General features: G+C 41.6%; 2 protein-coding genes and 1 pseudogene across 2 annotated transcripts; all 3 read left to right on the top strand.

Moving 5' to 3' along the window:
* Positions 1-550: 550 nt before the first annotated feature.
* On the top strand, positions 551-9,540 carry LOC143552048 (uncharacterized). The gene is made up of 2 exons (XM_077042350.1): positions 551-1,121; positions 9,038-9,540. Exons 1-2 carry the CDS (start codon positions 551-553, stop codon positions 9,538-9,540), a joined length of 1,074 nt encoding a protein of 357 aa, XP_076898465.1.
* A 113-nt stretch (positions 9,541-9,653) lies between these two features.
* On the top strand, positions 9,654-10,172 carry LOC143552047 (putative mitochondrial protein AtMg00300). Its single transcript, XM_077042349.1, has one exon. It carries the CDS (start codon positions 9,654-9,656, stop codon positions 10,170-10,172), a length of 519 nt encoding a protein of 172 aa, XP_076898464.1.
* Positions 10,173-11,861: 1,689 nt separating this feature from the next.
* Positions 11,862-12,542, top strand: LOC143552044 (secreted RxLR effector protein 161 pseudogene; annotated as a pseudogene).
* Positions 12,543-13,337: the final 795 nt, after the last annotated feature.

Below are 13,337 nucleotides of genomic sequence, written 5' to 3'. Positions count from 1 at the left end.
GGAGGAGATTATTTTTAAATAATAATTAGTTTATTATTTAATTTGATAAGTTAGTCTTATCCTAATAAGTTAGTCTTATCTATTTAGTCCTATTTGTTTTTGAGTCAAATTATGTATTTGATATAGAATAGGATTGTGAACCGTGGGGTATATATGTATACCCATGTATTGGTGTTTTGTTGAGTTTTTAGTTTGTCTTTTATCAATAAAGCATAATCATTAGTTGGTTTATTCTGTTTGTGTCAATTGCAATCAGTAGCTTGAAGATCAAAGCAATTTGTTTCTGTTTCGGTTCTGGTTGATCAGCAACAATAAGCAGTTGCTGCAGTTCGTGTTCTAAACTGTGGTGTAATTATCACTTGTGAAACGATTCCAAGTTTAACAAGTGGTATCAAAGCCACATCACCGAAGCGTCCGTTCGTTACAAGATTCTCGCGATCGAGGTCCAGCCAACGAGACTAGTCTCACGATCGATTGCTTCTGGGCGAACGATCAGGCTGTAGGTCGAAGAATATTTAGGTGAGAAGGAAGAGGAGTCAACCCATTCACTATGGCTGATTCTCAAGTGTCCGCTGCGATAAGGAAACTGAAAAACAACAATTACAACACGTGGTCAACTTGTATGGTTTCATACCTACAAGGACAAGATCTTTGGGAAGTTGTAAACGGAGATAGTACCGCCGAACCACGGGTCGATACGAATGGGGTTGTTCACAAGTGGAGAGTTAAGAAGGGTAAGGCTATGTTTACCTTGAAAACCACTATTGAAGATGAACTCTTGGAACACATACGGGATCTCGAAACACCGAAGCAAGCATGGGATGCTTTGGCATCCCTTTTCTCCAAGAAGAATGATATGAGACTTCAACTGTTGGAGAATGAGTTATTATCTATAACTCAGAAAAATTTGGCGATCCCACAGTATTTTCATAAGGTTGGGTCCTTATGTCGAGAAATAGGCGATCTTGATCCACTAGCCCGTATTGGTGAGGCACGTATGAAGAGAATTATCGTGCAGGGGTTGAAACCAGAATTCCAAAGCTTCGTTGCAGCTGTTCAAGGGTGGCCAAACCAGCCCTCGTTAGCAGAATTTGAAAATCTTCTTGCTAGTCAAGAAGCTTGTAGGTTCCCAGCCGGATCTACACGGAATATCTCGTTCTACGTAGGTGCGGAATCCCTACGTAAGACGATACGAGCGTAGAAGACGATACACGTTAACACAATCAAACACACGTTACAAAAAACAAAGACACGTTGTATTGCAACTGGAGACACGTGATTCACTGATCACCGATTACACAAACTCTGAACAACTCATAAACTGATTCATCTAATTCAGCCGTAACCTAGCCGTATATAACAGATGACAACTTCGCCTAACATGTTTAGGCGAAGTTGTCACTAACTTCGCTTGTTCCACAAGTTCGCCTATATAAGCGAACTTGTGAGCTAACTTCGCTTAATACAAAATACAAATTCAACTAACTCGATTACAGACACTAGACACTGAACTACTGACATCATGTACCAACAGACTCCCCCTTGGCAGTAGCTTCATATCTCTATCTTCAAACAAGTGTCTTGTAATCCCAAAGATCTTGTATCTTTCATCTTCAAGCATGAACGCCTTCTTGTACACAAACCGAAACAACTCTTTGATACTTCTTTGCTTCTTCTTTCCAAGCAGGAATATAAAATATCTTTTTCTCGTTCAGCACCTGCAGATCAGCTTGAGACAGATTCACTAGATGCATAGGATCATAAACTCTCATCAGCTCTTGTTCATCTTCATCCTCCATTACTGCTTCAGCTGTTTCACAATCCACATACCACCACTTCAGATCTTTGAGCACATCCTTGGGCATTTGTTTCATCGGCACTTCTTTTAAACACTGGATCGGCTTATACTTGCCATCTGCTCTCATTCATCTGTCTTTGTCTTCAACAAGCTTTCCTTTCTGTGGTTTCAACAGCTCGAACTTTTTCTCCTTTATGCTTTCCTTCCAGACTATCTTCCCAATGACCCTAGCCATGTTATCATCACTCCTGTTTATCAACCCCAACCTGGCTAAGTCCTTCACTTCACACTCAGGCAACGTATTCAACGATCTCAACAGCCTCTTGAAATACTGAACCCCATCATACCTTTTAATCACAAAAAGCCTCAACTGCTCATCATATAACCAGCATATAATCCCCTTTCTCGATTCAGCATAACCCCTGATGTTGTAACTTTTCTTGAACATAGTAGGGACCGCCGGTTTCTTATTCTTTACGAACCACTGACGTAGCCTTCTTTCCATCTTGGCTGCTCCTCCCATTCCGTCTCATCGCTTCCCATATCTTGACCCATATCTGCCTTATCAACTTCCGGAATCTCGTGCTCAACGTTCTCCTCCACAATCTCTCCTTCTTCAATCTCACTATCAATGACAATCTCAGCCCCTATCTTCTCTATCTACTCCATCGGTAACACATCCTCATCACCTATAACATCATCTAACACCTCCTCAGCATCCACAACCACCACATCATCACCCCCTGAACCGCTAGCTGCACTCGTTGACCCCCCCCCCCTGAGATGTGGAAGTCCCAAGAGCTTGTTCAGTTCTTGGCAACTCTCCACCTGCACCTTTCGATGCATTGGGATCATCGTCTCGATCATTACGCTTCTTCGTCCTCAGCTCATCACCCTTACAGCCCGTCTCCCCCTGAGATGCCAAGAACTGTTTCAAGGCATCAATTATTTTACCATGCTCGATCAGGAGGGACGACTGAATCTGATTCTCCGCAACGAGGCGCTGAATAGCATGAGTCTGGATAAGATTTACCCTTGATTGTTCTGCCACGACCCTTTCTAGCGCTGCTATTCTTTCCGAATCGGATAAGGTTGCATTGAAATCAAACCTCATATATGATATGTCTTGAGCGTACGGAGGAGGGATTCCCAATGTAACCGGCACCTCAGAAACAGGTGGAAACGTAACCGCAGGTGGTATCGTAACCGACAACCATGCAGTAGCAACAACTGTCGACTCAACAAACCTTGCTACGACCTCCGTTGGAGTAAGAGTTGGAGGTGGAAGGGACACAATCTCCGGAGCCGAGAGCTGGAATGTAGTGGGTGGGATGCCGAAGGAAGATGAGGTAGTCACCACGGGAACATCCGTGGCGATTGGCCCTATAACTTGCAATGGTGTAGGGACTATAGTCATACCAGACAGTGCTGGTGGAGTGAAACGAACCACCCTTGAGCTCTCACCAGCTCCCGAACCTGCACCTGCCCGTTTCCTTCTCGATCTATGGACCAACTGATGTAAATCTTCCTCAAAATCCGACTCACTGTCATCATTGTCTCTCTTCCTCTTCCCATGAATCCTTTCTTGTGTAACCAAAATCCGTCTAGCTTCAGCCACATCATCATCTGAAGAATCAGAATCAGCCTCAGTCGTAGTTGCCCTAGAAACATCCACACTAGTAACCCGGGCTACCGAGACCTGTACCTCTTCCTCAGGGTCAACACGATCCATATCAAAAAATCCTTGACCGCCAAACGCAGCAGGTAAAGCTTGTTGTACCTCAGGTGGTGGTTGAGGTGCTCCAGCCTGTTGTGGTGCCGGATCCCGAAACTCGTCCCCGCGAGCTAGAACATACTCTGGGTTGATCAAGTACCCAAATAATGGAGTATGTCGAGGACGGAGCTCAGGCTTGCTTCTTGCACTTGATGATCTACACTGAGCGAAGATCCTCTTGCTTACACTCTCCACATATCTAATCGGGCGGCGCTGAGGTAACGTGGGAGCAACATGATTCAAGATCATTTGAAGGAATCTTGGATACATCAGAAATCTCTCACGCGCCACCGCTCTTCTTTGACGGTCTATCTCGTAGAATACTATCTGACTAAAGCTATACCGCATATTGTAAGTCAGTGCAGTCATCGACGACTGCATGGTCGCACCCATTCCATCCGTACCAGCCTTTCTCCCTGACATACACACGATCATCACGTGCATAAGAAATCGCCATTGGTCTAATAAGAATCCCTTTCGTCTTTGAGTATCTCCCAATGGACCAGAATATCCCATCCTCAGAAAAGCACCATCTCTGAATGGAGCTACGAAGTCTGTAGGATCGTCTCTCGTTTCATCCCCAAACTGTAAAGCCACCCTGATCTGTTTAGACGAGAACTGTACTATCTGATTGTTAACCGTTGCACGCATAACCGAGGGCTCGACTCGACAGTCATATTCCACTGTCTGCCAGAAATCTTCTATGTTTGGCAATGAGAGAGGCAGTGTTGTAGTAATAGCGTGGAAGATACGCGAGCGGAGTAGAAATGTGATGATATCGCGGAAATCATCAACACCGCTCGCATCCGGGTCCAATGTGATGTACATGTTATGCCCCGGGAAAAACTGTCGATGGTTATCTCCTCCTTCGTCACCACCTGCACCACCTGCTCCAGCTACAACTGCCATTTTTGCAACAAAAACAGACTAAGTTAGAGAATCGTCGTGGCAAATCACAAGTTCGCCTGTTACCATGAGCGAAGTTATGATTTATTCTGTATAGGCGAAGTTAGAGGTGGGGCGAAGTTGGGAACAACTTCGCCTCAACTTGAACTTCGCCTGATCAATGTTAAGTAAAAAGGGCCAGGCGAAGTTAATGATAACTTCGCCTAACCACAACTTCGCCTCATGTACTGTTACATAATTAATTATCAGGCGAAGTTAACCCTCAGGCGAAGTTAAGGATAACTTCGCCTAAACTGTAAGTTCGCCTGAATATGAATCGACAACAGTTTAGTTGTTCAAACGAATTGATTTGGTCAATTTGGAGATTGCGGACTGTTAAACACATGTTTTTATGGAGATCTAGACGATCAATATGATTACGACCACGTGAAAATAAGTTTGAAAATCGGGTATTGGATGTTTGAAAGAACGAGGTCACTAAACGGGTCGAAACGACCTTTGATTAATGCCAATGACATAGATTAAAAGATGCAACAACCTTACACACCTTTAACACGGAATGAACTCGAGAAAAAATAACACAGATTGATCGAGATATAACTTCGCTTAGGGTTACTGGGAATAAGTTCGCCGGATTTTGAAAAACAATACTGAGCATTTGACCAAAAACTTCTTTATATAGGGTCAAGGTTATACAGGCGAAGTTATGGATAACTTCGCCTATTGCAGGCGAAGTTGGGATAACTTCGCCGATGTTAAAATTTACAAAACAAACCCCTATAATTTGAACAATTTGCAATTAAGTTTTAAAACATCCTTTAAAGAGTTAAATGATACGATCAAGACCAAGTAACCAGGTATAAAATCATACAATTACATAAGTAGGATAAAACTTAGAAATAAGGTACACGGGATCAAATTTCAGTCTCGACAGGGACTACCACGTTTTAGAAAAGATCCGAACATGAATCATACTAATTACGTGACTGTCACATAGATCCATGTTCAGCTGTATTATGACATAAAGAGACAGGTTGTAAGCAGGTAAATAACTTAAAATGGTTTTCATCGCTTCTGTGATACGGGTTAGGTTCAATTAAGCTCAAAATTTAAATGGGCAACACATCAGAGATTGTGATGTCTCCTATCTATTCTCAAAGCGTATTTGGCTTTCCCCAAGTCACCCCGAGTTGACCTCAACCCGTAGTGTCTGATTAAATAGTAAGTACTCTTCGATCTTTAGACTCTTCTTCACGTTCTCTTTCTTGCATCTTGATTGAGAAGTATTAACATTATAAGCTCTAAAATGTCTCAGTTTTTTTTTTTTAATAACAAGATTTACACAGTTTCAGAGACGTAAACAACTGCAAGTCCTGAATCTGGATCACTGCAGTTTCTTGACACGCTATTTTCACGGGAATCAGAACACTCACGGGCTCGTGTATGACTGGGTAATCGTTTTTCTGCCTATCATTCGGAAAGATATATATGGAGACATGCACAACTCTTAAAGAGTTTCCACGTAAAATCGAGGAGATTTAGTTTGTATCACTTCTACTTTTACGCACCATAAAAAGCTACCATGACATACAATGACTGTTCTAAAGTCTTTTAAGCCTAATAACTTCACTAATTAAGCACACAAAATCAGTTTGTCTATCACTTTCCAAGGTTGGATCAATTTTCTTTTAAACATAGTAAAGAAACTTCTTACGAAGTAGTAGACTTGAAAAATAATTTCATCTCCCTAAAAAAAAATTTAACTTCTATCGCCCCGATCAATTTGAAGTCTTCAGGTAAACGGCTATCCTGAAGATCCAATGGATCAGCTGGACCGACCACATACGAGTATGTGTCCTTCTAACTAAGTATGAACGACTAATTTTCAGCGAAAGAATAAAAACACATCATAAACCGCCTCAGTCACTTTCAGTCATCTGGTTAATGGCTATCCTCATACTCTACAGGTAGAAATGAGGACCAAACATATCCGAAGATATGTCCTTCAAACTGAAGCAACCGACATAATTCTAAGCGATAGTGACGGGTTTTTTTTTTTTTTTTTTTTTTTACAAATACTCAAAAACGAAAAACACGGTTACTCGGGATTGATCATCCCATTTAGCTCAACAAGGTTTTGAAAACGAGTTTTGTCAAACGCTTTAGTAAACAAATCAGCGAAACTATCTAACGAATCAACCTTTTCGAGCACAATCAATTTCTTCTCAGCACAATCCCGTATAAAATGATGACGGATGTCAATGTGTTTAGTTTTGCTATGCTTTACGGGATTGTTAGTTACTGAGATAGCAGCAGTGTTATCTATGCAAATAGGAGTATGAGTGAAATTCAGACCATAATCGCGCAATTGCTGTTGTATCCAAAGAACCTGGGAGCAACAGTTCGATGCTGCCATGTATTCTGCTTCACAGGTAGAAATGGCGACCGGGGCGTCGCCGATCGATACGAGATCCGCACGAGGTCTAGGAGTGCGGAATCCTCCTAGACTCGTTTAATGGTGTAGAAGACGAAGAACACGATTACACACAAACAAACACACGAACAAACACACGAATGGGATAAACGAATCTGCAGATCTTTTATATAATAATCAAACCACGTTACAAACCGAACATAAACCAAAACACGTCCGACCCGAGGTGAGCTCTACCTCGGGCCGTCCCACACGACTCTCCCTCTGGGTTTCTCTCTAGACAATTGAACTGAACACACAATACTCTAATTTTCTGGATACTCAAACCTAAACAAGACACATATATATATAGACAAAACAACTTCGCAGGCTTGGGCTTTGGCCAGTAGGCGAAGTTGTTATAACTTCGCCTATGGCGAAGTTGTTCTAACTTCGCCTATGGCAGAAGTTGTTATAACTTCGCCTATGGTGAAGTTGTTCTAACTTCGTACTTCGTTTCCGCTGATTAGAATTGCATAGCGACGGTCACAAAATGCACCAACAGACTCCCCTTTGACCGTTGCTCTCAATTCTAACAAACACAAAAGATCATCTGTTACAAAACATGCACCAACAGACTCCCTCTTAACTGATGATCTTCTGTTTGCTCTTCAACCAGCCGTGTCTTAAACTGTCTTGTAGCTTCACAAATCTACCAATCACCCAGCGTCTTCCATATCAGATCTCCCCTTCAGTGTAAGCTTCTCCGACTATATAGATTGAGGTCTTTGAAATGCATGCATCCCCGTGCCTAATTGATCATCTCAACCAATCACGTGAAGTCCTTCTGACTTCACCAACACGTGAAGTTGGGCTCCCTCCACAACTTCACCAACACGTCGGCATACGATAAGGTTTAATCTTCAACTACTCAACATCAAGTGATCAATTTCATCACAAAACCACCTTGACAGAATCTAACACACATGACCATTAATTAATCCGAAGCATCTTCAATCACCAGGGATAATGATCAAGAACATAAACACTTTAATTCCCGATTAAATCCAACTTGTTCCAAAATTTTCACTTTAATAAATAAGCATCACGTTTCAGGATCCAATTCTCGAACGCCTTGAAAATAACATAAATAATATGCTCTGACCGCAATCCAGTAATGACAAAAACCTTCAGTTCAATTTGACTTTCTTCAGTTGGTCAACCTCGAACAACAACTATTTCATTGCCCACAAACACCCAACTATGTGTCAATATCCAGTTTCAATCAATATCCCATTCACAACCTCAACTCCATATCCAGAGTTGACACGTATTTGTTCACACGTAAGACCAAGAGATAACAAGTTTCACTCGTTGACAGAACAACGTCTTCGGTCTCACAATAATCGTGTACACCTGGCCATACAGACGAAAACTCCAAACAATTTTTTTTTTTTTTTTTATTTTTTTTTTTTAACTTCGCCTAAAAGTCAACTTCGCCCCTCCTTAACTTCGCCTGTCCATAACTTCGTCTGTCCATAACTTCGCCCCTCCTTAACTTCGCCTGTCCATAACTTCGCCTAAACCCTAAAATTTAAGCGACAACTTCGCCTGAACCCCATAACTTCGCCTGCAGCGGCTGTTCGGCCATAAACGCATTAGAAACGTGCTAGAAACACCAAAACGCAGATCTCGAACCATAGCATAAGAGCCTAAGGCTCTGATACCAATTGTAGGTTCCCAGCCGGATCTACACGGAATATCTCGTTCTACGTAGGTGCGGAATCCCTACGTAAGACGATACGAGCGTAGAAAACGATACACGTTAACACAATCAAACACACGTTACAATAAACAAAGACACGTTGTATTGCAACTGGAAACACGTGATTCACTGATCACCGATTATACAAACTCTGAACAACTCATAAACTGATTCATCTAATTCAGCAGTAACCTAGCCGTATATAACAGACGACAACTTCGCTAACATGTTTAGGCGAAGTTGTCACTAACTTCGCTTGTTCCACAAGTTCGCCTATATAAGCGAACTTGTGAGCTAACTTCGCTTAATACAAAATACAAATCCAACTAACTCGATTACAGACACTAGACACTGAACTACTGACATCATGTACCAACAAAGCTCTTGCAAAACAGATGTCAGATGTTTCTGTTTCGGGCCCAGTCAAGCAGGAATCGGAAGCCTTATATGCAAGTAAAGGAAAATCAAAGTGGCAAGGAAAAAGAAACTCGGGGTTTCGAACAAAAGGGGCTGAAGATAGCAGGGCAAACAACAACAATAAACGTGAACAAAAGGAGTGGAGTGGTGATCAAAAACAGGGAAATTGGAATAAGAAAAAGAAAACATTTAAGTGCTACAATTGTGGTCGTCGAGGGCACATAGCTAGAGATTGTCCATCGAAATCACAAGAAGAGGGTAACGTTGCTGAAGCAGAACCGAGAGTTGAACCTGCTTGGGACGCAGAAGCAAATTTCACCCAAACGGTTACTAAGTCGATCCATGCTCTAGTTGCAACAACTGAATCGTTGAGTAATAAAATCCAAGACTGGATAGTTGATTCGGGATGTAGCAATCACATGACAGGAGATAAGTCTCGTTTGAAGGACCCGAGGGAAACCAAGTAGTGGTGATAGCGGATAACTCAAGGCACGGTATTGAGCATATCGGAGACGTTGAATTATTCCCGGGAAGCAAAAGTGATATGTTACTCCTGAAGGATGTGTTCCACATTCCGGGAATGAAGAAAAATTTACTTTCGGTTCCCCAAATAACCGACACCGGGAGATATGTTCTTTTTGGGCCAAAAGAAGTAATGATTTTTGATGAATTCGAGACCAAATCGAAATCGGTGGTGGGCGGGAAGAAGAACGAGTCGGTGTACGTATTGTCGGCTGGAACGGCTTTTGTAGGGAAGGTGAAAACAAACAATAGTGCAGATTTGTGGCATCAACGACTAAGCCACGTGGGCTATGACAAGTTAAAACTCATGATGACGAAACAATTCGCAATTGGTTTGCCTAATTTGGACGTTAATCTCGATGTAGTGTGTAGCGGGTGCCAATATGGTAAGGCACATGAACTACCATACGGAAGCTCACAGCACCGTTCAACCGCGCCTCTCGAGTTGGTTCATACCGATGTGTTCGGTGCCGTTAAACAATCGTTAATCGAAGGTAAACGGTATATGATTACGTTTATTGATGATTTTTCAAGATATTTTTGGACCAACTTTATGAAGGAAAAGTCGGAAGCTTAACGAGAAACCAAGTGTTCGATCGTGTGTCTAAGATCTGACAATGGTGGAGAGTATATATCGAAAGAGTTCTCAGATTATTTGAAAGAACACAAAATAAAGCGCCAACTTACGTGTTCGAATACGCCTCAACAAAACGGCGTTTCCGAAAGGAAAAACCGTCACCTAACAGAGTTGTGTGGAAGTATGATGCATGACAAGAATGTTCCCGGAAGATTTTGGGCTGAAGGTATGAAAACGGCTACGTACGTGAGTAACCGTTTGCCTCAACAAGGTATGGATTATGAGTCACTGTTTGAAAGATTGTTCAAGATTAAGCCGAATGTTAGTCATTTTAAAGTTTTTGGATGCGTGTGTTACGTGTGCATCCCGGGCCATCTAAGACACAAGTTGGAAAAGAAAGCAGTTCGATGCATGTTTGTTGGGTATGATAACGAAAAGAAAGGGTGGCGTTGTTGTGAACCGGTAACCGGGAAGTGTTACGTGTCCCGGAACGTAATTTTCGATGAAGCGTCGTCATGGTGGTCAACTAAATATGAGGCATTACCCGATGCAGTTGATTTTCAGAAAGTATTAGATGAGAAGGTCTCTTTACGAATGGAAGAATTAGATGATGAATCTGAGGTGATAGAAGAAACAACTAAATCCATTCAAAGGTCATCCCAAAGGCGAACATCATGGCAAACGGGCCTATCTCCAAGTCATCAAAATGGACCGAATGAAACAGAAGACAATGAACCGAGTTCGTCTACGGTTCGAAAGTCAGAAAGAGTTTAGCGCCCAAATCCAAAATACGCCAACGTGGCCATAATCGAGAAAAATGAACGGGAACCGGAAACGGTTGAAGAGGCGTTAACCGATCAAAACTGGGTACGTGCAATGAAAGATGAATTAGTATCTTTAAACGAGAACGAGACGTGGGAACTAATTCAGAGACCAGCTGATGCAAAACCTATTTCGTGTAAGTGGGTCTTTAAAATTAAACGAAAAGTCGATGGGTCGATAGATCGGTACAAAGCCCGCTTGGTTGCTCGAGGGTTTTCTCAAGAGTTCGGAATCGATTATGAGGAGACATTCAGTCATGTAGCAAAGCTCGCGTCCGTTCGAGTTGTTTTAGCCATAGCTACGAGTAAGCAATGGGATTTGTGGCAAATGGACGTGAGCAACGCGTTTCTTTATGGAGATTTGGATCGGGCTATTTATATGGAACAACCGGGTGGGTTCGTGAAAAAGAATTTCCAAATCATGTTTGTAAATTAAAGAAGGCGTTGTATGGGCTAAAACAATCACCGCGAGCTTGGTTCGGGAAGATCGGCGAGTTCTTGGAGGCAAACGGTTTTGTACCAACTTTAGCCGACACAAGTTTGTTTGTTCGAACTCAAGGCGAGCATGTTGCGATGGTGTTGGTATATGTAGATGATTTAATTATCACCGGCGATTTAGTACAGGTTATAAGCCAACTAAAAGCGAATCTGAACACTCGGTTTCGGATGAAAGATCTAGGTCGGTTGAGCCATTTTTTGGGTCTAGAAATTAAATATGAAGATGATGGGCTGATCTTGCATCAACGTAAGTACGTTGTGGATCTTTTAGTAAGATTTGGTATGGAATGCTCTAAACCAGCTTCAACACCAATGGAAGTGAATCTACAGTTGCATGTTGAAAAAAGGAAAAGAGTTAAATGATGTCACCATGTATCGAAGGCTTGTTGGAAGCCTCATGTATCTTACACTAACAAGGCCCGACATAGCTTTTGCGGTAGGCGTACTTAGTCGGTTCATGCAAAAGCCATTGAAACCTCATTTGGATGCTATTCGCCGGGTGTTGAGGTATGTTAAAACAACTTCGACTTACGGTATAAAGTTTAAGAGGGAGTCAAGTTTGGATTTGGTCGGCTACTGTGATACCGATTATGCTAAAGACGTGTCTACTCGACGTTCGACGACCGGGTATGTGTTCGTTATGGGAGGTGGAGCTGTAGCTTGGTGTAGCAAGAGGCAACCAACCGTCTCATTGTCTACCACCGAAGCTGAATATCGTGCAGCCGCGATGGTTGCTCAGGAGAGTACTTGGTTAGTGCAGCTCATGAAGGAGTTGAATCAAAAGGTGAGTGCTAAGGTAACATTGTTTGGAGATAACATGTCTTCAATTATGCTAGCCAAGAATCCTACGTTTCACGCTCGAACAAAACATATAGAATTCCATTATCATTACATTCGAGAAAAAGTCTTGAACGAGGAAATTGATTTTAAATATGTTAACACATTGGAGCAAGTTGCAGATATGCTCACCAAGAGTTTGTCTCATGAAAAGATCATGAAGTTTTGCAGCGATATTGGCATGATGAAAGCTAATATCAAGAGGGAGCATTAAACATGCGATATTACTTTATGAAGGGCGGTTCGGTAAAATCTCATGGGGTGGCTTGGAGGAGATTATTTTTAAATAATAATTAGTTTAGTATTTAATTTGATAAGTTAGTCTTATCTTAATAAGTTAGTTTTATCTATTTAGTCCTATTTGTTTTTGAGTCAAATTATGTATTTGATATAGAATAGGATTGTGAACCGTGGGGTATATATGTATACCCTTGTATTGGTGTTTTGTTGAGTTTTTAGTTTGTCTTTTATCAATAAAGCATAATCATTAGTTGGTTTATTCTGTTTGTGTCAATTGCAATCAGTAGCTTGAAGATCAAAGCAATTTGTTTTTGTTTTGGTTCTGGTTGATCAGCAACAATAAACAGTTGCTGTAGTTCGTGTTCTAAACTGTGGTGTAATTATCACTTGTGAAACGATTCCAAGTTTAACAGAATATATACTCAAATCTTACCAAACAAAGAAAATACTCAAAAAGTCAAGAAGTGGAATTGGCATAACACTTACTTATATCCTGCCAATTTGCTCAATCGGGTAGGTATTTTAACATGATGTAAGTTCTCATAAATTATGCTTTCTCCATGACTTGCTAGAGTTATACAAATACACGTTCTTTCTAGGGAAAATGGCTAAGGCATTTCACCAAGTGTGTTTAACAATCATATTGGCGGACAAGGAATGAGGTGGTATTCAATAGGAAGTCGACATGTTTAAGCCGGTTGATAGGCGAAATTAAAGCACCAAGTTTTTTGTGGGTGAAGAGTCGAGCAAGGTGGTCGGGATTAACATG

This window comes from Bidens hawaiensis, unplaced genomic scaffold (assembly GCF_021521415.1).
Source record: "Bidens hawaiensis isolate Kalapana, Puna unplaced genomic scaffold, B.hawaiensis_p1.1 tig00016758_1, whole genome shotgun sequence".
Taxonomy (NCBI): Eukaryota; Viridiplantae; Streptophyta; class Magnoliopsida; order Asterales; family Asteraceae; genus Bidens; species Bidens hawaiensis.
This window is presented reverse-complemented; position numbering and strand designations above follow the sequence as displayed.

Excerpts from the sequence above, each read along its gene's own strand:
- LOC143552048 (XM_077042350.1), top strand. The coding sequence starts at position 551 with ATGGCTGATTCTCAAGTGTCCGCTGCGATAAGGAAACTGAAAAACAAC. Across the intron at positions 1,122-9,037 it reads TCTTGCTAGTCAAGAAGCTT|CTCTTGCAAAACAGATGTCA; the intron begins GTAGGTTCCCAG and ends GTACCAACAAAG.
- LOC143552047 (XM_077042349.1), top strand. The coding sequence starts at position 9,654 with ATGAAGAAAAATTTACTTTCGGTTCCCCAAATAACCGACACCGGGAGA.